Source organism: Chinchilla lanigera, unplaced genomic scaffold (genome assembly GCF_000276665.1).
Source record: "Chinchilla lanigera isolate Chin_1 unplaced genomic scaffold, ChiLan1.0 scaffold00070, whole genome shotgun sequence".
In the NCBI taxonomy this organism is placed as follows: Eukaryota; Metazoa; Chordata; class Mammalia; order Rodentia; family Chinchillidae; genus Chinchilla; species Chinchilla lanigera.
In genome coordinates, this window is record NW_004955471.1 from 5,415,664 (window position 1) to 5,443,189 (window position 27,526).

Genomic DNA, 27,526 nt, shown 5'->3' on the forward strand with positions numbered 1-27,526 from the left:
CTGTCAAAGATATGTTCGGTAATACAAAGCTGCAACAGCAAAGCACTTCAGAAACCCTGAGCTCACCGCAGGACAGGGGGCTGACTGGGCTAGATGAATATTATGAGGCCTGGGTTCTGGTTCAAAGTCAACAATTTAGCAGCTACATGGGCAAAGTGCAACGCTAGCCTTACAATCCATCCTGTAGACTCCCCGGATTTGTTTGGTGCTAGAATAAGGAAGTGTGGGGTAAAGCAGTTACTAGATGAGGTCAGAGAGGTCACAAAGCAAAACAGCCCTCAGCTTACACTCAGGACTGGACCACTTGGGTTCCACCCACGCTTCTCCATACTCTGGCTGCGTGACCCGCAACAACTTACTTAGCTTCTCTGTGTTTCAAGTTTCCGATCTGTAAAACTGCAAGGGTGAACATTTACGGCTGAGCATTATTATGAAGATTTATGCTATACTTAGTAAAAGCTTAGAAAAATAATCAGTGCAATATGTTTTTAATTTTTAATGGCAAAAAAGCACCCAACTGGCAAACAGTTCACTGTTATTTAAAAAATACTTTGCTTGCTAATTTAAAAAATATTTGAAGCCTTCATTTAATAGAAAAATATATAGATTACTAAGAATTAGTCAAGTATTTTCATGGCCTTCATTTCATAAAAAAGAATATCCATTTTTATTAATTCAAACACAAAATGACGATCTGGTCTATAATTCCACTGACGCTAATAAGAAGTGAACTCTGTAGTACAGAAGATGAAATTCAAAGCAACACCAGCTAAGAGAACATTACAAAACTCTTACTTAGGTAGATTTTAATTTAAACAGACTCTAAAAATTATTAAGTGGTACCTTTGATCACACCTGTGCTGGATAAGTCACATCATTTTATATAAACTAAAACTCTAGTAGACAACTTTAAAAAAACATTGTTTTCAAATGTGTATATTCATACATATACCATATTTACAAGACAAAGTCTAATGACTTGCATGATACAAATTTTTAATAAGTTATAAAACTCAAAAACAAAATTAAAATGTATAGGGAATCAATGATGCCATGACAGTCATGGAACTTCCACATGAAACAAGCAGGAAACACCAGGCACATCCCACTCGCTCCCGAAAGCCTGGGAGGAGCCACGGAGCCGCGCTTCCAGATGCACTGTCCTGCAGGGGCCAAGGAGCAGCCAGGCAGCCGCTGCACAACACAGCCGGCTGTGAACCTTTTACAAGACCAAAATACAGGCAACATCTCCTTTTTTTTTTTTAGGTTATATTTTTTTGCAGAAAGAGGTAACTAATGGTAGATAAAGTTTAGAAATATTATTTAAGAATGTACAGCATAAATTCAAAGCTGAATATAGGTAAAGTGAAGCTGTCCAGGAGAAACACGTCTCATCTCATATAGTATTAAAATGAAGATTTAAGAGCAGGCCACTTAGAAATGCTGTATGTATTAAATACAAGCATGCCTCAATCAATTAGAGTTTGTTGTATAAACAAAGGGCAATTCTTTTCTTACAAAAATAAAAGACTGGCACTTCAAAATTGACTCTAATGTAGAACAATGGAATAAATATATTCTCTCCACTAAAAAATTAAAGTAACATTTGTTTGGAAGTCTTTCTGGTTTAATTTAGATTACTTTACTACAGTACTTTATAATATTATTGTACAATATTACACATATCACAGCATGGTGATATAGATTAAAATGAAAAACTATACTAAACAAAGCATAAAATTAAAGAGTTCAAACTAAAGCTCCTTTGTCTTCCAGGATTAAATCCAAGTCAAGCATTCTATAGAAATCTAATGAACTATGAACCAATTTCGTAAGTTAGAAACTGAGGGCTAAAAAGGCCTAGTTCTAGATTCCAGTTGTAACTCTGCATAATTTCTCTTTTAGACTGACTTCAAGTTTACAGTACGCAGGATAATGACAGTACTCCTGCTGAGGTTTACTCTAAGGATTAAATTAATACTCATTTCGCATCCAGTAACAGTTCCTGACACAGTGCAAGGGCTCTGGCAACATCATCTAGTGTTATAGCTGTCGCTCCACACCTAGACTGCAAAAATGTATACTGTTTGGATAAAATCAGTTTCGTCTCTTGCATAACAAAGTGTTTAAATTGTACTTTCCCCTTTCAATTCCATGTTTCCTCCTTTCACATTCTCTCACGTCCATACACAAAAGAATGCACATACCACCACCACCACGCTCATCGAAATTTCAAAGAAGAACAGTTAATGGTAGTCTCAACTCAGAGAAACAAAAAAGCAAAATTCTATATAATGAATTAGAAGGGGCAATATGAATAGATTCTTTTAGGATGGTAGGCTGAAATGGCATTTAAATTTTTTTCCTTCCTGCCTTGAAAAAATTATCAAAATTATTATTATACAACAAAAATAATGGGACACTATTAGATAAAACAAACCACCAAACTGGGGGTGGGAGAGTACCACAGAGAAAACAAACACATTGGAACTAAAACCAAAGAAGCAGCAAAACATAGTCCTTAACCACAGTCTTACGTCCCCAAAGAATGCTGGTAAAGTGACAAGTTCTGAGAGGTTTTTCTTAAAGCCTTCATATATAGGGAGAAATAAGATGAGTAGACAACATTATCACTTTCTAACTAGAAATGCTAGAAAAACCTACAGTGTAAATTGTTGAAGCCAAAAAGTGAACACAGAGGCTAACTTTCTATGACTAAGATAGACCCAGACTATTCTTGAACTGACTTGAAAAATAATCCAAAGATTAAGCATAGCTCCTATTAGAACTGTCAAGTCTCTAATATGATGGAATGAATGTAATAGAAAACAGTAAACAAAATCTTATTAAAGAGAAAAATTCAAATATTCTAAGCAACCCTCCTTGTCTCTGTCAAATATGCTTGCTCATATCGCTGTCTCCCTCTCCCTCTCCCTCTCCCCCTCCCCCTCCCCCCTCCCTAGAACCTCGGGGACAAAAATCACACTATAGGTCACAGCGTGAAAAACTGTCTACATACAATAGGAAGAAGAGGAAAAGCAGTTAGTTACTCAATGTTCTACAGTGCATATTCTATACAAACTGTGTCCAGACAGCATTCTAAACGTCAACAATACGGAAAGAAAAAGTATGGCAACTATACAAACATAATCACAATTTAATAAATGAGCTAATAAATATATTTTTAAATAAAATTTTAGGGTTATATGTAAGAGACAAAGAAGCCTCAGAGAAAATATGGTTAAAGAATAAAAGGAAACCTTTATCATTCTCTTCTAAAACAAAATGATAAAAATGTGATTAAAAATTAAGTAACAATAGTGAATAAGGAAAGAAGTGGCAGACCTAAATAAACAAAAAGAACCAAAATATAATCATCACACACCTACTAAATTGCAAATATCAAAGGCAAAATAAAACACTCAAAATTTAATTTGTAATAGGGAAATAAAGCTAGAAATAAAAGAAAATAAGTCATTTAAGGAACAGCTAATAGATATGGTATGAGTCCAAAAGATAATACAGAAAGCACTGACGAGCATACACTGGACAGAACTACAAATATGGCTCCATGAATTCCATCTCAATAAAACTCCTATTTGAAAAATGAAGCCATCAAACTTAATTTTGACCAGGGCTGGGGTCAAAATGCTGCTTAGCTCAGCAGCACAGAGCCTGCCTATCAAGCACAAGGTCGTGAGTTCAATTCCCAATGCTGGAAAAAAAACAGAAAACAAACAAACAAACAAAAAAACTTAATTTTGACCATACTTTATTCTTTAGAAAATAATAGGTCTTTTGATTAAAGTTTTTCCTTTTCCTTTCTCTTTTCTGATTTTTAATTTGCTAAATTCAGAGTTGTATGTAGTAACAGATTTCTGGTTTTATATTTATATTTTCTAAGTATCCTATCTTGGTTACCAAATTCTCACATGTGTCTTGTGTTCCATTTCTAAAATTTTCTAAATATTAACTAAAATATTTATTATGTTATCTTTAATCCTCATATAGAATATCTGTATGGGATGCTACCTTTATATTTTCACTTTAATATTTGCAAAGGGAAGTATATACATTCTCAATAATCTTTTTCACAAGTTTTAGAGCTAGATTAAAGCACTTATTTTCTATTAGATATCTGAATATCTACATATAATATGTACATTTTAAATATTTTATAGGAAATATTTAAATTCCAAGTTAACACTATCATTATTCCACTGAGATAATGTCTTTGAACTTCCTATCTGAAGTTATATTTTTGTTTGTTTGTTTTTTTTTAGTTTTTCTCCGGTACCAGGAACCGAACTCACGACCTTGCGCTTGCCAGGCAGGCGCTTTGCCGCTGAGCTAAATCCCCAGCCCCTGAAGTTATATATTAATTTGAAAATAACATACTTTTGAGATGTCAGAATTTCTTATTTCATTATAAAACACTCTATGGATACAACTGAAAAATCTGACTAATGTTTGTAGACTAAATGATAATGCCAAACCAGTACTCATTTTCTGATATGGATAACCGTACAAAATTAAGATAGAGAATGCACTTAGGAAATTTCCATTAAAGTATTTCCAGGTTAACAGGGTATCCTGACTGTAACTTACTAGCAAACTTCAGAAAAACAAAGAAAAAGAGGGAGAGAACAAATTTGTACCAAATTTTAGCAATCAGGATCTCGAACAATGGTGAACAGGACTTCTATTATTCTTACAACTGTTCTGTACATCTCAAATTATTTCCAAATATACTCACTTCTTGTCTCTCTCAGTCTCTCCCTGTCTCTCTCTCACTCTCGCTCTCTCACACACACACCAAGGTATATTATTCATCATGAAGTGATGTACTTGAGTATATACTTTGTTTTCTCTCCTTGAATAAAATCTTAGTTTTGTTCCAAACAGTGCTTTTCTTCTAGAGTTTGCCCACAACACTGTTTCTGTTACAACTATAACTGTATTATATTTCTAATTTCCATCTTAGTTGGTTCCCTCTTCTCAAAAGAAACTCTATTAGGGTTCTGAATATTTATCTTACATCCAACAATCTTACAAAATGCTATTATTGATTCTAGCAGAAAATGTCCAAGAATCTCTTAAATTTTCCTAATCCATAGCATTAGGAATTTATAGCTCACCTTATTTCTTCTTTTCTAGCATATATATTAACTATATCTTGCACAAGCAAGAACATAAAACTATGTTAAATAATGATAGTAGGTATCACTCTTTCCTCAATTTAGTAGATGTGGCTTTAATTTATAATAATGTTTAATACTCTATCACATTTAAATTATTTTCTTATGTATAAATGCTGTTCTCATTGTTTTATTGGGCCCAACTGCTAAAATTTATCATTTTTCACATGTATGGATATATTTACTTTTCTATTTTTAATTTGTTAACTAAAGTTCATTTGTAGCTAGATGCCATATAATAAACTATTTTTTAATTCCAGGAAATAGTATCAGTAGACACTACACTATTCTTTCATTCTCTCTTTCCACTGATGGCTTATGGTAGCTAAAATTTTAGTTAAACTTTGTAGGAAAAACTCCCAGCAGTCACATTATATAATTCTCTCATTCTAGTGATGGTTTATTTTAGCTAAGGTTTTAATTAAAACTTTGTATCTATATTATTAAATGAAATTCCTCAAGCATTTTATTTTTCTAGCACCATTTTCAGGTTTATGCTGATGTATAAAATGCACTGAAGTGATGTTCATCTTTTCTAAAATACAAGAAAAATATCACCAACATGAGGTTATCTACTCTTACATACTGTATTAAAAAAATCTATACAGTACTTTTTAATTTCTTTTCCAATTCTATAGTGAACGTTCTTATTAAATTTTCCCGTTTACCTTAGGTGGGTTTTGGTCAGGTATACAGCTATGAAACCACTAATCTCCTCTAAGAACTCACACTCTCGACCTTTTTAGGTGCTACTTCTGAGATAAGCAGAGGTCCCAGGAAGGTCTCCACATGATCCCCCATGAGGATCTAAGAACAGAGGAGCATGCTCCATCAAAACCTCAGCTACAAGGATTACCAGGCTCTCTAAACTCAAGCGTAGAGGAACTTTACACCTTTGCATTCTGCAACACTCTAGAAACCTGAAAGACCTCATCTTTGCCACGGAAATTATCATTTCTGAATCTTGCCCAGAGGAAAAATGTCCTCTGCTAAGTTTCTCTTTCGGAAAACCATCACAGCCAACACCTCAGCTTCCACTATTAAAATCAGATCAACCACAGAAGCTGCTCTGAGCTACTGGCAACTGAGCTGGTTGAGATGAGAGAGCCAAAGTGATGTGTAATATTTTCCCAAATGCCCCATGACTCTTTCAAAGACTTAATCTTTAAATATTTGGTGATATGTAACCTGTGTGATGATGTGTGACATGCTTCCCTAGACCATACTGCCACTTCCCATGCGCAACTTTCTATGATGGCCATTAAAAAACAGTAATTTCTTCACACAAGCCACATGTACAACCTACCTCAAATTCCGCATGTCTGTGAATATCCTCTGCTCTCTGTCTGCTCAGAATAAATTCAGCTTCATTTGCTACTCTCACTAGATGATCCTTCATTGTTTGGCTAAGCAACCTATAAGAGATGAACATTGCCAATGAATATGAATACACATAACATCTGTGATTAGTCACAGCTCAAAAGTGGTATATTTTATTATTCTGGGGAGAAAAGAATATTTAGTTTCATCTTTTGACAAAATACACAATGAAGTACTATTATTTCACACTGAATAACTGAAAATTGTAACAGCACAAGTTTATCTTTCTGGTAATAGCAGATTAACCTCTATCAGACTAGCCATCCAATAAAACCAATTAAAAACTCTAAATAAAAGCAAAGTTACCAAATCCTATAGTTTGGGTGTTTTCCAGAGGCCCACACATTAAAGCCTTTGTCCCCAGCTGTAGCAATGTTGGGCTGGAAGGTGGTGGAACCTTTAAGTGGTGGAACTGAGTAGAAGGAAGCTAAGCCCTTGGGCACTGGCCCAGAAAGGAGACGCAGGACCCCAGCCACCTCCCATCTCTCTCGCTCCCAGCCGCCAGGAAGCGAGCAGATTCCTCCACCACGCACTCTGTCACTCTGCTGTGCCTCTCCAAAGGCCCAAAGCAGCAGGGCCAACAAACCATGGACTGAAACCATGTACCAAAGTGTTTCTTCGTTATAATTGATCATCTCAGGTTATATTTGTTGCAGTAACGCAAACCTAACTAACCCAGGGCTGGGGTCAAGATCCTAAAGAAGACTGCACACAGAAGACACTCAGCATGAATTTTCTTACTGAAGCATTTACTGGTCACATGTGAGATGCAAGAAGCTAAAAAGAGCTGTCAACAGTCACACAGATTATGAGACAAAACCAGGTACACACTTGGCAAAGCAGAGGATCCTACTATAAGTCATATAAACTTCACCTTATGCCCTTGAAAACCAGAAATAAACCAGGCCTCAAAACACTAAAAAAAGACTTTCAAAAAATCTTGCATCTAGATTAAATAGTAGGCAAAACTTCCCTTACACTTTTAAAACACAATTTCCAACATTCAATCACCAATTAGGCACAACATACAACAGCAAATGAATGAAAACTAAAAGGAAACTGGCTCAAGAAAATCAAAGTAGTGACTTTTCACATCTGAACAATGAAACAAAAGTAGTTAACATGTTTAGACAGCAATTTGTATAAAAAGAACTCCAGCAGAAAAGGGAAAAGGCAGAACTATTAAGCAAAATGAAATTATGAAAATAAGAACAGATTTACCAGATTGGTAAATTTAACCCAAGAAAGACAAATAAATGACAGGGAAATTGTTGAAGAACCTAAAACATGGTAACAAAAGTTGACAAAATAAGTAATAGACATACAGAACAGATGTAAAGAGGTCTAACATGATTTTATTTGGAGCTCAAGAAAAACAGTAGAAAGCTAATTAGAATAAAACAATAATTGAAGAGATCATGGTCAGATTTTTCCAAAACAATAAAAAAACCAAACCATAAGTTTTAAATGAAACTCAGAAATAAGGAGATTCTTTAAATGATAAAACAGGCAGAAATTCTGAATTCTGAATTCTAAACTTGTACATTCCTAGGAATATGACCAACAAATAGCTTTTGAAAATATAAAGCTATAGAATATTTGAACAGTGAAATTACACACCTGATCTGATTGACATACATAGAACACTATATGCTTTAAGTGAATAATTAACACTGCTTTCAGAGTAACATAAAACATTCACAAATGCAAGCAAAATACCGGGTCACAAAACAATTTATAACAACTTCAAATCATGAAATCACACTATGTTCACTGACATAGCAAAATTAAACTAGAAAAAAAAACAACAGCCTACAAAGTACTGCAAAGAAACACTAAGACAGCCACCAATTCTGCAAACCTCCTGGCACATATCTGTATAAAACTCCCTCCCTTAAAACGCGGGAAAGAGCTTAGATTCCTATGTACAGCAAGAAAACGCGGAAACATTAAACGGACACCACCATGATCACATTAATATAACAGCAACTTCTATCTTGCCAGCCAGCTCTCTCAACTCTCTCTCTTGACAGCTGACTGAGGTAAGCTGCCAGGCTAAGGGCTGCGCTATGGAGAGGTTCACATAGCATGGGGACCCCAGACAACAGCTCCAATGAATTGAGGCTGCTATTCCAACAACTCACAAGGAACTGAATCGAGCCAGCATCCACAAGCCTAAAAGCATGTCCTTCCCCACTCAAACATGAAATAATGAGATGAGCCTGCACCCTGGCCAGCACCTTACTTCATCCTCATTAGGTGACCTCGAGGCAAAAGGCCCAACTAAGCCATGCCTAGATTCCTGACCAAGAAAAGCTGTGAGAAAATAAGTCCGCCTCTTAAAGGCTAACTCTAACAATATTAACACGGCAGTAACTAATCAAGAGTATTCATCCCCAGTGTCTGAAAATTAAAGAATGTGCTCCTAAAGGAAACACAAAAATGTGTCAAAGAAAATATCACAATGGAAATTAGAAAATGTTTTGAAGTAAAAGATACCAAAGTATGTGATTAAGCTAAACCATGAGGAACTTTATATGCCAAATAAATACATTACAGGAGAAAAATATCAAATTATCTAACAAAAGAGATTTTTAAAAAGAATAGCACATGAAACAAAGTAACAAAATAACAAAGACAAACACAGAAAATAATTACATAAAAAAATAAAAATACACTTGAGAAGACAGAGGTCAGTTCTTTGAAAAACTGGTAAAATCTACAAGAATATGTAAACAAAATTAATAATTAAGAAAGCTGGCGTAAGGAAAATACACAAAAGTCAACTAGATTCTATTTAATAATTACCAGTAAAGTAAACATAACTGTTAAATACTATTCTGAAAGGCAGTAAAACCCATCAAAATGTACAGAAATAATTCACAAAGAAGTGTTGGAACCCTACAAGTAAAACAAAATGATTGCTCCTAGATCGGCCAGATGACTTATAACAAAAGCTGTTCTGGAATAAGTAACAGGAAGATGGTCTTTTTTCAATTAGTAACCTGGACCAATCACTCGGTATTCACATAGACAAAATTAACCTTGACTTATAAGTCCAACTATGCAAAGAAATCAATCTTAAATAGATGATAGAAAGACCTAAATATTTCTAGAAGTTTACATAACAGAGCATCTCCATGCTTTGGTTCAAGTACGATTTCTTCTCCTGTCTTTTTTTTGGTACGTGTTCGTAGTACATAATGACTACAGCACTTCACGACCCTAACCCCTTTTATCTCCCCTCCATTTCCCAGTTCCCTTCCCATCTGCCAAAGTTCTTGTATTTCCCATGGGTTGTCTTTTATTTTGCATAAAGATTACTTATACACACCATAACGAGAAAATACTGATAAACTAAGCCATATTAAAATTAAATGCTATGTTTACAAAAGTTACCATTAAGAAAATTAAAAGGCAAGCTGCAGAAAGCAAAAACGTATTTAGAACACCTACTAGTAGCCAATAAGGAATTTATATCATACATATTTTTAAAATCTTTAACAAATAAAGAAAAGACAATGATCACTATTTAAAACCCAGGAAAGCTACATACATGAACATTTCAAAAGAATTTCCAAATGGTAAATACGTTCATGAAAGGGTGCTGAGTATCACTAACAATCAGAGAAATAAAACCACCAAGTATTTTATACCCCTAAAAATGTTTACATGGAAAAACACCTGCACCCAACATTAGCAATGTTTTGTAATCAACACAATGTTTCACTTTATACAGGTGAGAGGCTTCTGGAACATGTTCGTTGTGTGAAGATCTTCTAAACATTCATTTTAAAAAGAGGAAGATTGAGCAGTACTGTGATTATCTTTACAACATAGCAGAAGTGACTAAACTGCCTCTAGAAAATGTTTGTCCATAAAACGTAGACGTCACATTACTGTCATACCTTCACATCCATGTTCATAGCAGCACAATTCATAATAGCTATATCTTAGCCTCCTACATGTCCATCAACAGATGAATGAATGAAGTGTAGTATCTACACACAATGGAGTACTACTCTGCTATAAAGAAGGATAAACTTGAGTCATCTGTAGGGAAACAGGTGCACCTCAAGAATGTAGTGTTAAGTGAAATAAATCAGACACACAAGCTTAAATATCACAGTTTCTCTTATAAACTCAAAATATAAATAAAGAACAAAATAAAAGCTCACAGGAAACAGGGAGATCTTTTGCAGAAGGGAAGGGGACTAAGAGATGGAGGGAAGGAAGAAGAGAAGTGGAAGGGGACGCAATAAAAATGAAGGTGTGTTATGTGCGTGCACCAGCCCCACACAAGGAGTGTAGTCACTGTTACTGCAAACATGTTCTAATTAAAAAAATAAAACTGAGGGAGAAACAGATCCAACAGTCATCGACACTGCAGGAAATTACTCCCACTCCACCAGGCACTGGCCTCACTTTACAGACATATGTATGGCAAAAATATGATCCCAAGCAAACGCTACACTCCTAGTAACATGCCATATGAATATGCTTCCACAGTGCAGAAGTGCATACAAAGAATTTTATTGTAACACTGCTTATACAGGTAAAAATTCTAAAGAATCAAAATATACATCCATACCTTGACATAGATTCTTCCAGATTTACAACAAAAGGTAGCCATAGGGAAAAGGGAAAAATTTGAAGCAATTTTTTAAAAGGGAAAAAACTGAAGAATACTGTGTACAGTATGAGTCTGGAAAAAATCTGAAAGAAAATATATCAAATTGCCAATTATCCAGAACAGAGGTTAGAAATTACCATCTGCAGGCCAAATCGGGTGCTGCTTTTGGTAGTAAAGTTTCCCTGGAACTTTAGTTCCAGGTAGTAAAGTTTCCTAACTGTGGCTGTTGTGCTTAAGCACTATCCACGGCTGCTTCCACATGGAGCTGGTGTGTCTTACACACCCTCAAGCACTGTCTAGTCCCTCACTGAAAAAGGGAGGACACATGGCTCGAATGTGAAGCTTAAGTTCTCTTCCTCATATATTTCTTTATTCTTCTTAAGTTTTACAGCAAGCAACAATTTTTAGAAAGGAAAATAGAAAATCCTTTAAAAGAGAAAGGCTTTCTGTCTATTCAGTTTTTTTCTATCTTTATTAATATTACATGCACTAAGCCTCATCCCACTCAGGAGGCTGAGGCAGGAGGATCGAGTTTGAGACCAGCCCGGGATACAAAGTGAGCTCAAGGCCAGCCTAAACTGCATAGTGAGACTGTCTCAAAAAGACCCCAAAAAAAAAACCAACATTACATGTAGTATAATTATTTGACTACAGATCTGTGAGATCCTCTATCTCAAAACCGTTTCTCAGCTACTTTAGAAGTTAATAACATAACAGTTTTTCTACAATTCTAAGGTGATATCATGAGAGCATTTTTCAATTGCTATTAAACAGTATACATTTATATCTTAGAGATTAAAAACAATCCCTAATGTAATTTTTTAAATGGCTAATGAATAACTTCCTCCGAGTCTAGAGACAGAGAACACAAAGGCTTTCAGGACTGCAGATGTGAAATACTAGTTTGTGCTTCTTAGTTTCTCTCTGGGGACCTAAAACCACATTGTGAATTTAACATCAATATATTGCCTCGAAGCACTCAAACATTAATTGAATTGATTAGTCAATGGCACACCATCCTCTCATTCCCCCATCAAGTAACCTCCAAGTTATTCTGGTCTCTTCCCTCTTTTCTGCCACCTTCCTCCAGGCCTCTAATCAATCAGAAAGTCTTGTCAATATTCCCTCCATAATATTTCCAGATTTAATTTATGCTATTTCATAACCAATACCATAAAAATCAAGGCTTCCTCATTTCAACATCACAACTGAGTAAGTCTTCTGAGTGTTTTCTCTAATTTTTTAACATTTTTGTCCCTCTACCCTTTAAACCATTCTCAAACACCTACTCAACAAGTATAACACTATAAAGACAAGGCTGAGCCCCAGAAATGAGCTTTCCTAACATCTTACTTGGAGGAAAAGAAACTATGCTCCCTCTATAGTTTGCCGCGATAAACGCTCACATTCTACGCTGTGCAGGCCTGGCCCACAACGACCTCCACTGAGTCTGGCTTTAGGTGGTCCCGGCTCCTGCAGCTGAATCTGGGCATGATCCAGTACATACTGTACTAATTCTGGCAAACAGAATAAGGTTTAAAAAAAAAAAGGACTGCCTTTCCTTCATTAGGTTACTTTACATAGCAGAAGTGCTAGGATCGCCATTGTGATGCTCTTATGTGATAAAGCTCGGCTTTAGCAACTGCAAAGGTTCTCCCATCAGCCTCGGAAGAGTGAGCTGCGATGCTGTAGAAGGCCACGGGACAAGGAAGTCCAGGCAGCTGGTAGGACCTGCTAATGTTCTCCAATGACAGTGACCGCTGTCCCCAACAAATGAGAGCCTTACTCTTAGAACTATAAAAAACAGTTCTGCCGAGAACCTCGTGAGTTTAAAAAGCTCCTGAGCTCTGGAGAGAGATGCGGCTTGGCCACGGCCTTTACTGCAGACTTGGGAATCCCTAAGCAGAAGATCCAGCTAACCTGAGCCCAGGCGCCTGACCCACAGATACTGCAATACAGTCAAGGTATTCTGTTTCACACTGTGGTGTTCTGGGGGTAAGGATTTACTGGAGATTGACTCCCTGGCCTTCACACCGAGCTACACCGCCAGCCTTTTTTTATCTTTTATTCTGAAACAGGGCCTTAGCCTCCAGAGTGCTAAGATCACAGCCCTGCACCATCCCACCTGTTACGTAGCGCCATCTGCAGTACTTCTTTATATAACGATAGTAAGTACAACTGGCACATAAGAATACGTCCTGATCCGTTACTTGTGAGTATCAATTTGCATGTATTAAGAAACACCTAGTTGATTTATACAGCACAGTTCTGGGTGTGCCTGTGGATGACTGCCATGGTGGCCACAACTGAGGAGAGAAGGCCCAACATGGCAGGGTCCCCCCAACCCATAGGTTTGCAGCCTGAATGGAATAAAAAGGGAAATAAGAAGGAAGTTTGTCCTTTGGCGCCTTTGGAAGAACTCTGGTCTTCACCACGGCCAGTGGACATTCCTCTCCACTTTCGGCTTCTAGCACAGACTCCTCTACCTTCCCACACGCACTAGCATGCATGGGAATCTGCAGTGAGCTCCTCCCTTCAGCTTTAGAGTGGATCCTCTGGCTGTACAGCGAGCAGATGGCCACTGTGCATCTGCCACCCCTGACCCCACAGGCAGCCACTGTGAGGCTACTCTGTAAATCCTTTACGGAAAGATTTAAATCTGTTCCTCCAGTGAACCTTAACTGTACACATGCTGCCAACACAGTTGTGTTAACTTTATCATTACGAACTACTCAGGATGAAAAAGTCTCAAAGAGGACTAAAACATAAAGATGGGCTTTATGTTCACAAGACATGGAAAAATCAATCTAGACAAGAATATGAACAAAGCTCAGAGGGGAAAAAAACTGTGCTTTTTTTTTTTTACTTTTTCTCTTTCTATTTTAAAGAGAAAAGAACAAAAAATAACAAACACTAAACAACACAAAAACTATAAAAATGACACAGAATTTCAAACATGATGATAGGAAATCAACAATGGTTGTTGTATTACTTATTGTTTTCTTCAAAGTAGTTGCTCATATTGTTATGGGCAGCTGAGCTGGATAGAAATATTATACGCAGCCAGGCAGGGCCAGGCCCTGGAAGGAGCCAGCAAAGATACGTATTTGCTGTGGGCCAGACTTCAAGACAAAGGGCTAAACAAATGCACCCACATACCTCCCTAGGGATGGACAGCAGGGAGGAATAAGATCACCTTGAAGAGTCCTTGACCCAGCCCCTTACAGGAAAAGCCCCTGTACTGTATTCATGCCCGCTTGCTATGTGACTCGCCTCCCCATGTGATCCCAATTTAATCAGTTTTACCCGAACAATTCTTATTGGCTGACCATAGTTTTGTCCATTTTTCTCCTACCTTGGACCCACCTCACCTCTATAGTGAAGTAGTTTTGCTCTGTAAAAGTCCCTAGAAACGACAAAGTCTTGGGGTAACCCACTCAGGCACCCCTTCTGTCCCTCTCTTCGACAGAAGCTTTCTTTCTCTCAATAAATACATTCTGCTCTTAACCTCCGTTGTTCCTAAAATTCATTCCTTGATTTTAGAGAACATGAACTCATCCCAGATATCATTCAGTTTCAGAGTTTTTATTTTCCTGTATCAATATTACCATATATAGGTATGCAAGACTGATCAATGAAACATTAACTATTCCTTTCAATAAACCAAAAGAAATTAGTAATACAATAATCTTAGCTATCATGTGTGTATATCTAAATATATATACAGAGAGAGAGAAAAAGATAGATAAATATTTCCCTTCCTTCTTTCTTTCTGTTCTCCTTTCCCCCATCCCAGTTGTTTGTGTGCTATATTTTGAAGACAATCAGAATATTCCTTCCTGCCATTTATTTTTCAAAATGGTCAAAGAAACATTGATAAGTAAGACAACTTTCTATCTTAATATTTTATTCAGTGGTCTGGTAATTACTATAAGCAATCTATGTCATTAAAAATCATGTGATGTTTTAATAATGTAACAACAAATAGAAAGTCCTCAACCTCCTTCCTGACCAGTTTTTAGATGAGGCCACTACCATTAACACTTTATGTTCCTCTCTTTAAACTTTCTCTAAGCTTACAGAAACATATATGGTATTTCTATGTATTATTTGCATAGTAATTACATGTATATGTTTATATGCCGGTAAATGTTTGTGCACAAAAATACTTTTAATTTAGGCTGGAGGGTATCAGAATAAGCACTGATGCTGAGTATCCTAAAGACAGTGGAAAATGTTAAAGAGTGGAATAACTGAGATTTATTAAAGAGGTGGAACGGGTAGTAATCAGTCTATTGGATGTGGGGACAATGGAGAAGGAAGAGTCATATATGAATGGTATTTCTGGACCTCGTGCCTGGCAGATAGTGATCATGTTAGCAAGCAGCAGAGAAAGAAAGAAGTATTTCTGAATAATAGATTATTTTAATAAATTATGGTAAATACTGCCACAGAAATCTTCCGTGGCTATTCTGTGTAATAGTGTATACCCATGGTGTATGTTCAGTCCTTCAAAGAGTTCACTGAAAGAGGAAGTTTGGATTATATAAAAATACCAAAGTAACTGTAAAAAGTAGCCTACAGTTCTTACAAGGTGTTCTCCCTGGTCTCCAACAGAGTATAGTAACACTTCCTTGGTTTTCCTCCTGCCTCGCTGCTTTCCACTGCCCGCTGTGCTGCATCTTCCTTCTGCACACTCCCTATAGGGCCCAGCTGCATTTTCTTTTCTCCACTTAAACTATCTCGTTATATGGCCTTTAAGTCTCACCTACGTGCTACTCCTTCCTAAGTTTGTATCTCTCACTATATTTTTGGTTCTCTACATTTCTGACTCACGTAGGCAACTGCCCAATGAAACCATCACATAGACATCCAATAGCATTTCAAATCTACCCTTTGCAAAGCAGCCATTTTGATTTCACCCACCCACGAAAAGGCTTCTGTCCTTCTCACAACCTCAGCTTTCCCACGAGGATGAACAGCACCTATGTCCACTGAAATCCACTGTAGGGATAGTTCTTGATTTTATCATCCCTCACCTCAAAATACAATCTATGAAACCAAGTTCTACCATTTTAACTATTAAATATACATCACATATCTATTCCTCTGATCACAACTGCTACCACATCATTCTAGGCCTCTATAACCTTTTGCCTGGACTGTCTCAGGAACATCTGGATTAATCGTTTCTCATTTCTCACCCTAAACATTGGTACTATCATGATTAATTCCTCTAAAACCGTATCATGGTGCTAGGGGAAAAATGGATGCAAAAGAACGAAGCTGGTTTCTTACTGCTATGTTCAAAATGTTTATGTCCCTCTCAATTCAGTTAGAGACTTCATCTCTAATGCAATAGTACTATGAGGTGGGACTTTTAGATCCTGAGAATTTCCTCCCTTGTGAATGGAGTCAAATCCCTCTAAAAGGCATTTCATATAGCAGGTGGCCCCATTTTACCCTTTTCCCTCCTGCCTTTTGCCATCTGAGCACACAGAGTTAAGAAACCCTCTTTAACACCAGACACTGGCCCTCAACAAACAGCGAACATGCTGGCACCTTGACAGTGGACATCCAAGTTTCCAGAACTGTGAGAAATGAATGTCTATTATTTACAACCTCGTGTTCAGTATTTTCAGACAGCAGCATTAAAAGACTAATAAACTAACCTTATATCAGATACAAAAGTAACAGAAAAGAATCAAATAGGCTGAAGATGTAACTCGGTGGTAGAGTGCTTTTCTAGTTTGTGTGAGGCCTACAGTTCAATCCCCAGCACTGACAAAAGATCAAAGAACTAAACTTAAGAGCTGTGATTATAAAACTGTTAGAAGAAAACACACTAAAGCCTTTATCCCCTTGAATTTAGCAATGCTTTCTTGGATATGATAAGAAGCATAAGCAGCAAAAGAGAAAACAGTAAACTACATGAATACTGAAAGCTTCTCTACATTAAAGGACACAATCAACAGAATGAAAAGACAGCACACAGAGTAGGAGAAGGTACTTACAAATTATAGGCACAATAAGGGGTTAATAACAAGAATGCATAGCCAGGTACGATGATGCATGCTTACAGTCCCAGCCACTTGGGGACTTGAGTTCAGGAGCTTGAGGCCAGCCTGGGCAATGCAGCAAGACCCCATTTCAATAGACAAAGAACAAAACAATAATCTGATAGAAAACGGGGCAAAGTACTTAGACATGTCTCCAGAGAAGATCTGAAAGTGGCTACTAGGCACATGAAAAGATTCTCAACATCATCAATCATTAGGGAAATGCAAATCAAAACCACAATGAGACACCAACTCACATGCATTAGGATGGTTACTATTCCAGATGAAAAACAAAAACAAAACTTAATAGAAAATAAATTTGACAAGGATGTGAAAAACTGGAATCCTTGTACCTGTTGGTGAAAATGTAAAATAGTGCAGCTACTAAGGAAAATAATATGGCAGTTCCTTAAAATTGAAAGTAAAATTAAACTGTGATCCAGTAATTCCACTTCTAGATATATAATCCAAAGAACTGAAAGTAGAGACTCAGACAGATACCTATGTACCTGTTTTCACAGCTGCCTTATTCACAACCCAATTCTCATCACAGACGAATGGATAAACAAAATGTGACATACATTGATAGGCCCTGACTAATAATTTTTTAGCTTTATGATGATGTAAATGCAATTTATTTTCAGTGGGAACTGTACTCTACATTTTTAATTTCTGTATTTTCCTATGCTAGCCATATGATGTGTTATGGTCTATGTCTAGATGTCTCTCCAAAGCCTCATGCATAGGTGTGGCTTTAGGGGGGTGACTGGACTGGATATGTGGTACTAGATCACAGATGTGTGGTCTGGTCCATGGGCGTGTGATACTGGATTATCCCACTGATGGGTTTATAGCTGGATGTGATGCTGGAAGGTGAAACAAAGTAGAAGGAGGTGGGCAACTAGGGGCATGTCCTAGAAGGTGTATCTCCCTCCCTCCTGCCTTGATCTCAATCTGCTTCCTGCTGCCACACCACTGACCATTTCTCCCCTGACATACTCCTTGGCCATGCCGCCCTGGCTTGGAGCTAGCAAACTATGGACTGAAACCCCTACAAACTGTGAGCCAAAGTAAAACTTTTCTCCTTTAATTTGTGGGTATGGAGTATTGTGCCCTAGCAACAAGAAAGTAACTAAGATGTGAGGGAAGGTGCTGGGGAGCCACACCTTGTCACCCACACTATCAAGAGGATGAACAGCCACACTAGTCTATGTTCTATCGTACTATACTATGATGTTTGGTAGGTTAGATATGCTAAATATATTTTTTGAATTAAGACCATCGCTCAATTTACAATGGGTTTAACAGGACATAACCCCCACCGTAATTTGAGAAGCATCTGTACATGCAATGGAATATTATTCAGACTTGAAAAGAAACAAAGTTCTGGCATCGGCTACAATGGAGATGAACTTACAAAGATATTATGCTAAGTGAGATACCTTGGACATCAAAAGAAACATACCATAGGACTCTACTTACATCAAGTGCCTAGAATAGTCAAATTCACCTGGACAAAAAAAAACAAACCGGTGGTTACCAGGAGCTGAGGAAGGAAGGACAGGGAGTCACCATTTAATGGGCATAGGGATTCTATTCTGCAAGATGAAAGAGTTTTGATGACTGTATAATGATGTAAATGTATTTAACACCATTGAACTCTACACTTCTGTCTTAGTTACCTTTCTCTCATGGTTGAGACAAAAGACCGGCACCCAAAATTAAGTGAGGAAAGGTTTATTTAGCTCACAGTTTGTGCAGGTTTCAGACCATCATCAGCTGGCTCCTGAGAAAGGTGGCACTGCACAGGGGCAGCAGTTCAAGGCGGCAGAAGACAAGAAAAGCAGCAAGAGCAAATAAAGGGGGCGGGTGGCGCGCACACCATCTCCACACCCTCCTCTTGCACAGGACGAGGATGTTTACAAAGTAAGGACTCTGGCTCCCTGCTGAGTTGCTTAATTAAACTTCTAGACTTCTCAAGCTGACACAATGTATCAACCATTACAACCTTAAAATGGTGTATGTTAAGTGTATTTTGCCATAATTTAAAAATATAGGTTTTTTGTTTTTGTTTTTTTTTCTTTTTTTCCAGTACCGGGAATCAAACTCACGACCTTGCGCTTGCCAGGCAGGCGCTGTGCCGCGAAGCTAAATCCTCAGCCCCTAAAAATATAGTTTTAAAAAGAGCATTGCAATTAAATGTTGTCATTTTACAAACCCACCAGTCGTATCATGCCACTCCTCTTGTCTAAAACTGCAACGTGTTTCCCCCAACCCAGGCGCAGTGTGTAACTTACCTAGGCTGGATTCAAACTTCCGATCCTCCTTCCTCAGCCTCCTAAGTAGCTGGGACTATAGGCCTAAATCACCAAGCATGGCCTGCAATGTATTCTTACTAAACAGAGTTCAATCTAAATTTCATAGCACAGTATAGAAGGCACTCTATGACCTGAAACCTGAATAGCTCCCTAACGTACCCAAACCTGAGTGCTCTCTTCCTTGTGCATCTTGTGCCCGCCATGCTGGCTATCAATGGGTTTTAATGCAGCTCATCTACGGTGCTCCTTTGATCTTTGTTACTGCGGTTCCCTCACCTTAACATGTTGCAATCAAGTGAATCTTCTTCACAAGTTTTATTTGTTTTTGCTGCTGTTTGTGTTGGATATGGGGGTGAGGGGGGCACTGTGGATGGATCCCAGGCCTCTGCACTGAGCAGCATCCCTGCCCCCTACACCTTTTAAAGTTTTTATTTTGGGACAAGGTTTCACTAAGTTACCCAGGCTGGGGATGAACCCCCAATTGTCCTGCCTCAGCCTCTGAGAGTGCTGGGATTACAGACACGCGCCACCATGGCGGGCTTCACAAGTCTTTCCTAAGCATCCCACATTCCTGCCTTTACACTCATAACATTACTGTTTTGTTTTCCTATAAGCAGTATTATTACTATGTGAACTGTACTGTTTCCTTTGTTTACGTGTTTCTTACTGTTCACACACTCCATACAGTTACAGCCTCAGGCTGCACAACAGTACTTACCACATGGAACATACTCAACGGATAGGTACTGAATGAAAGACAGAAAATAAGTACCATAAACCACACCTGAATCTTTTTTTAACCTTCTTTTATATCTAAAACCTATTACTTAAAATTCAATTACTTAAACTGGGTGTGGTGGTGCATGCCTGTAATCCCAGCACTTGGGAGGCTGAGGCAGGAGGAGCCTAGCAAGTTCTAGACCAGCCTGCACTACAAAATGAGCTCAAGGCCAGCCTGAACTGCATAGTGAGACCCTGTATCAAAAAGACTAAAAAAAAAAAAAAAAACTCAATTACTTAAGACTTCTTCTCGTCTAAGAAATATTCTGCTATTTTATCCCACAAAGATTTCATTTTAGGTCCAGGGATGTAGCTCAGCAGCAGAATGCCTGCCTGGCAAGCATGAGGCCCTACGTTCAATTTCTGCTACCAAAGAAGAGAAAAAAAAGTTTCATTTTACATCAGTCTTACACCAAGTGTTCATTGTATGTATAGCATATGTTACTTGTTTATATGGTAGCTCAGAAAGTGCTTCTGATATCCTATGTATATTATTTTAATTTTCTCAATTGGGTAATGATATATATGTTCTACTTAGTCTTTCTAAACCAACCACAGCATCTTAGAGTACTATTCAGAGAGGCCATATTCAACCATTATTTGATAAATAGTGGCAATACTTCAAACTATACTTGTAAGTATCTAAATTTATCCAAGAAATTAATAACAAAACCTTAAAACAATGATGGCGAACCTTTTAGAGACAAGTTCCCAAACTGCAACCCAAAACTCACTTATTCAGACGAGAAAAGAAACAAAGTTCTGACACAGGTTACAACACTATAATGAAACCTCATATATTAAAATCTTTTACTTAAAAGAAAAACAACACATGTGCCATAGGTTCACCACCACTGCCCTAAAACTTTTAGGTTAGGAAAAATTATACCACAAATTTAAGTTTAAAATATTTTCATTTCATGAATCAAATTTACTACCATATAAAAAAGCATATTGCAAAAATTAAAATATATTTCCAGTATTTAACAGTAATTTCAGTATTTAATAATAATAGTCACAGAAAAGAGAAACTGTTTCCATCACAATTTACAAAATGGTTGTGAATCATTATTTCAGAAGGTCTTGACTACATACCTTTTATTTACTTCTAACTTGTTCATTCATTAAGGAAAACATGAAAATGACTACATAAACTACGATGCCTTATTGTGCTTTTCTAAGAGATCATTTTCCCTGCCTACATGCTTATTTTCCCAAATTTCTCAACTTCACCGTTCTTAGCACATGAAATTTATCTAACAATTTACAAACTATTCTTTCAAAGAATTATAGATAAATGAAGCTACCTTTAATTATACTAAGCAGTCTCAAAATACCGAGTTTACTACAAACTAGATTAAATCTTTCCATGTAGAGCACAAAACGATTCACAAATTTTAATGTTAAAAAGAAAAACTATGTATAATTTACACCTTCAATGTAAGGAGGAAGAAGAATGAAAAAAAAAAAAAAAAAAAAACTCACTTGTGTCAGCCGTAGGAAACAAACAACCTTATCAAGTGACCAACCAGAAAAGATTCACACTAGAGGATCAATAAATAACAGTAATGATGACAACCACCTCCCATAACTACATTACAGCCCATTGTCCACATCTGATTATACTAGTCTAGACCTTGGGTAAGCACATACACACATTTTCACAAGAGTTTCCCAATATTATTGCTCTGTTTCCTGGGCTTTCTATGACCCCCATTAGCAGCAACTGTCAGATTTTCACTACGAAACAAGACCACTGACGGGGAAGCAAAGTTACGCTTTCCTGAGCCCTAATAATTGAATATGTGAGAGTAAAATTTTTCAATTAATAATCCTTCTAACATTGCAATTTCTGCATCACAAACATATACTAATAAAACAAAACCACAAAGAATGATCACAGATCAATGGAGGGGTACCGAAGATTTTTTTTCAGTAGTATGACAACAGATATTGTTTTATAAATTAATATAATCTTTATTCTTATTATGAAGAATTATTTCCTGGGCTAGGGATATAGCTCAGTGACACAATTCCTGCCTGGCAAGTACGAGGTCCTGAGATCAATTCCTGGTACGAAAAACCAAAATTTTTCCTATCTAAATACCTGCCTCCCCACTCACACAACTCGCTGTCTCTGTCTCTCTACCCTCGTTTCCCTCAAAGCATATTCCGTAATTCAAACTCCTCAAAATGGTATCTCTCCAGTTCTTTTTGGACTGAAAGTGTTCAGTGACAACTCTGAGTAAAAGACATAAAGACTTTCAAATCCTAGAACACACAAGCCTATCTGTAGCCTTAGAAAGAAAAGGTTAATGGTCAACAAAAAAGTCTTTTAATTTTTTTTTACTTTCTCCTGGGCTTCCTACAATTTAAAGGTAACCTAGACCCTTCTGAATTGAAAGCTAATCCAAGTCATATCCACTTCTACTAGAAAGCAATACCTTTGATTAGGGAGACTACAGTGTATCCACATTCTTTATTAAAAGTAGAAGGGAAATAGCAAACACTCCAAAAAGTTATCTTTCACAAGAATATAAAAGCTCCATGATGTCATACAAATGTCAAATTCAGTATGTCACACCCTAACATCAACCTGTTTTTCCAAACTCGTTCTGCACAACAAGCACAATTCAGCATTTTAAAATAACTCATGGTAATACAGAGCCCACAGTGGAAGCAAGGAGGCCAGTTTGCATGCTGACATATTCCAGGTCAAAGAATTTCTGCGAACTGTGTAATAATTTATTCTAAAGAATGCCTATAGAAAGAGAGAGATTTACATGTACCAAAGAAAACACGGAGGGAAACAGCTCAGCTGACTCCCCACTATGAATTCATTTGAGGATTCCTCTGTTGTAGAATATCTACAACTTTCTATTTTCTTTGCCAATGATATTTCCTTAGGATTTCACAGGAATTCACTCATTTGGATTCCATCAAGTTTAATCTCCCTGTTTAAAAGTACAATGTATTCCGTCTCAGACTGCACCTCTAATCCCTTATTCTCTGTGTTGGAACTATCTCAGTACTATTCATAGCCTTCAAACCAATTTTTTTTTATTTTGTATCTTTACCAATTAAATGAAACCCTGTGAGAACTGTCAATGTCTCTTCTGTCCACCCCTGAAGGCCCAGAGCCCAGAATACAGACTAGCAATGTACATGGTATCCAGACATATTTGCTCCATCTTCACCGCACTTGCATTTAACTCTTCTCAAACTTAGCTATCTTTCTTTCTTCTCCCATCATTTATCTTCCTTTTACCCACAATACTCTTTTTGATCTAATTTAGTAAATGATTCCATTTAGATACAAGCCCAAAGTTATGCACATTAGGCCTTTCTGAGAAAAACCAAACAGCAAATCCTGTTATATGAGTCCTAACGCATGAAACTCTAAAATCTAGTAGAATTTAACACTTGCAGTGCACAAAAGCACAGTGCACACCAGTCCCATTGTTTCACATCAACAAGAACAAAGCAAGCTTAAAAAGTAACCACAGAAAAATCATTTGAGTGAAAATTCCACAGAGTTTCTAAAACAAGGCTCCATATATAAAGTCTGTTAAAGGAGCTATGTTGTATTAATCATAAACTGTTGACAAAGCTCAAAAAATAAAAGAAAAAAAATTCCACCACATGACTGCTTTAAACCAAAATACAAGAAGATGTATGTTTATTCTAATTAATGGAAGAGAATTCTGATCCTCTTTGATAACTTGTTAACCCTCTACAAAATGATAAACATTAGACAGCTGAATTTTAAGAGGAAAGAAAAGCAGATGTCTCCGCTTAAATTACCCACACAAACTTCTACACCAATTCAATCCAGGACTGCGGTGGACAGAAATGCAGAAACTGCTCAACTAATCTTTGAAACAATAACTCTGACTCTACCCAAAAAATATGATCATATCAAAACAAATGTTTATAAATATTTATTGGAGTTTTCCACAAAGCATCTTGCTATATATGTATTAAACCTTTACCCAGAAATCTTATGGCTCTCTAGGTAGCACTCCAGATTTTTTAAGAAAAAATCTCTAGGTCAAATTTTCTCTTCCATTTGGTACAGACAGTAACATAGTCCAGCCGCAACTTTTATGTAAGCACAATACACATTGTTGTCTTTTCACGAAAATGTAACCCATATATAAAATACCAATGACAGTGACCAAGGGAGTTGGAATAAAACGAAATGTGTTGCGACTTCTCTCCTATCCTCCTTTTTCCATCTTCACCTTCCCTTCCATTCGTTCTTCTGCTCAGTCATTGCAGAGACATCTGTTAGAGATCTTGCTGTTTACAGAAGGTGAATGCTGTAGCTGCTAAATGAATGCTCAGAGAGCAAAAATGCAATTTTAGCAGTTGAATTTTGAAGAGACAGACAAGTGTATTAGTATCAGAAACATTATGTCATTTATGGGGGCTATTTACATATTCAGATACAAGTCTGAGTTATTGCTGAAATAAGCAGATAGTGAGTACCCCTCGAGGGTAATTAAGGTATGTGTCCAACAGTATGAGGAATAATTTGCCCTTTCTGTGCTTTCCAAGCCTGAGCAAAAGAGAATGGACAGATTTAAGAGTGAAACCCTATGAGGTTATAAATAAGTTTTCAAAATATATTTGGGTAAACTCTACCCAATACAATAATTTTAGATCAGTTTAATCGTGTGTTTAAAAATTACAAAATTTAAATTTAAATCATAAAATTTTTTTTAACAAAATCATCCCTTCAAACTAGGTCCTATATGGCCTACTATTTGCCAGATTTAATATCAAAAATTTTTAAATTGTACTAGAAAACGAATAATGTCAGTTTTTTACTTTAAAATATAAATGCATCCAGGCATAGTGCCACATGTCTGCAATCCCAGCACTTGGGAGGCTGAGGCAGGAAGATCGCTGTGAGTTCAAGGCCAGCCTGGCCTACATAGAGAGTTCAAGGTCAGCCTGAACTAAATAGCGAGACTCTCAAAAACTCTGTGTGTGTGTGTGTGTGTGTGTGTGTGTGTGTGTGTGTATAAACAGAATAGAAATGATGAGGAGAAACTAAGAAAATTAGTAACAAAAATGACAGTAAACAATAGGACTCCTTGATATTTTATGCTATAAAATTTATTGATATGGAATTCGCACCCCTTTTTTTATTATATTAGAGTATAAGAACAAAACCAAGACCACCTAAGCACATAAAATATATGGATGATCAATACCTATCCAATTCATCATTCCTTCTATAAGACACTAAGTCAAACAGGAGTCTGAACCATCAACAAATCATTACAACCTACACTGAGTAATGTCTCATTGTGCCCCTACCTGGATCATGGCTACCTGGAATAACATCAGATGCTTAAAATGCTCTACAAGATATTGGTTGAGGGAATCACAAGCAGGCTGACAGAAAAAAATGAACCATCCTGGCCACCAGACCTATTTCCACCAACAAAACTAAAACCAATACTGTATCAAGATGCTAAATATCACCCAAATCTCCAAGAATAACAGGAATAAGAAGAAAGACAAAATATGAAACTAAACTAAATGAGAAGACTTGCAAGAGTCATTGATTTAAACTGAATTTTAAACTATAAATAGCAGTGTTATTGGGGTTAGTTTAATTAAATATATTTTCCAATTCAATTCGCTTCAATCTAATACATTTTAAGGTAAAGAAAACAGTGACAAAGACAAAGTCAGTGAAATACTCAACTAAACCAGTGTAAGCCCGAGACATACAATGATGTGACATACCACACTTGAATTTAGAGTGACACAAAGTCTGAAGTTTCATCCAAGAGGTCAGAGGCAACAGTGTATTCTTTTCTTATAATGTGGTACTAAAAGGCAGTTTTAACATAACTTAAGAATATAAAATTGCTTACTTATCTCTTTCAAAAATAATTTTGGATCATTTACACATTTAGACCAATTATATTATATATTTAAGAAGTAAAAAGGATAATAATAATGATTTACAGTATCATAAAATATCCATAAACAAAACTATAATTCAGGATTAACAATATTCTTGATATAAAATGTTTAGATTTAATTTGTAATTGGAATTTTTTATTATTATATTTTTTTTTTCTTGGAAAAAGTCATCAAAAATATACCACTTGATCATGTCAGTGGCTATTAGTTATTTCAGCTCTGTAAGATAAATTTCTTTAGAATGGAACGTTATTCAAAAGAAAAAGATCAGTGACTAAACTCAAAACTATAAAATCAATGTCTTTATAAAGCTTCTTAAATATGCAAGTTAAGGGAAACATTTCTACAAAACAACAATTACTTACGTCTGACCTAAGTAATTGATTTGCTAATGATACCCTTCAAGTCTGATAACCTTATGCTATAGTCTGTCTATAAAGGTCTTCATGTTATTTACACTAATAAAACATTAATCAAGGGCCAAATTTATAGCAGCTACTCCATAAATGAGGTCAAAGCAGGTCAGACTTACATAATAAGAAAAAAAAAAAAAGGTCTTTAAAGTGCAAAGAAATAACCTTATTACTATTCTGCTTGCCCGTGGGATTAAGTCTAGTAGCTGAACACTCCAAACTACTTCACAAACGCATCCATTTCTGCAGAGACTCATTTCACCTCAAGGCACTGCGTATTTATATAAGGAAAATCAAACTTACTGATTCAGAAAAGTAAGCCTCTGATTTGCTCCTTTGAATGAACTATACCCTCTAAAGAAACAATGAAACTTCAAATACAACATCCACTATTTTACCAGTAAGTACTGGTTTTCTATTCCACATTGTTTCTTTCAAACACTGACTTAAAACATAAAGGCCAAGAGGCTTCTACAGGCTGAGCACAGAAGAGATCTCTGACCAGGGGAGGCTAACAAATTCAAGCAAAGTAAAAAAACAGTACAAAAAAACCTAGATTTATGGAAAATATAACAGATGATATAAAAATAAATACTATTTGAGTAATTATTTTCCCAACAAGAACTAATAACAAGTAGCAACTGTAGATACAGATACCTGAGAATAATACAAAATTCATTTCTTCAGGAAGATATAGTTTTCAATGGAAATCCTTTATTATATATTTTTGATAGTAACACTCAAATACATTATTATTATTATTAAACTACCTCTATAAAATGCATTTATGAAGATGGAA

The 27,526-nt window shown here is 36.5% G+C and overlaps 1 protein-coding gene across 1 annotated transcript in view; it reads right to left on the reverse strand.

Moving 5' to 3' along the window:
* Window positions 1-27,526, reverse strand: part of Lrba (LPS-responsive vesicle trafficking, beach and anchor containing) — a gene marked incomplete at its 5' end in the record, with an annotated part of 597,162 nt that overhangs the window by 363,129 nt on the left and 206,507 nt on the right. The window contains 1 exon segment of the mRNA XM_013522882.1: window positions 6,505-6,613. Coding sequence (XP_013378336.1) covers window positions 6,505-6,613 — 109 coding nt within the window.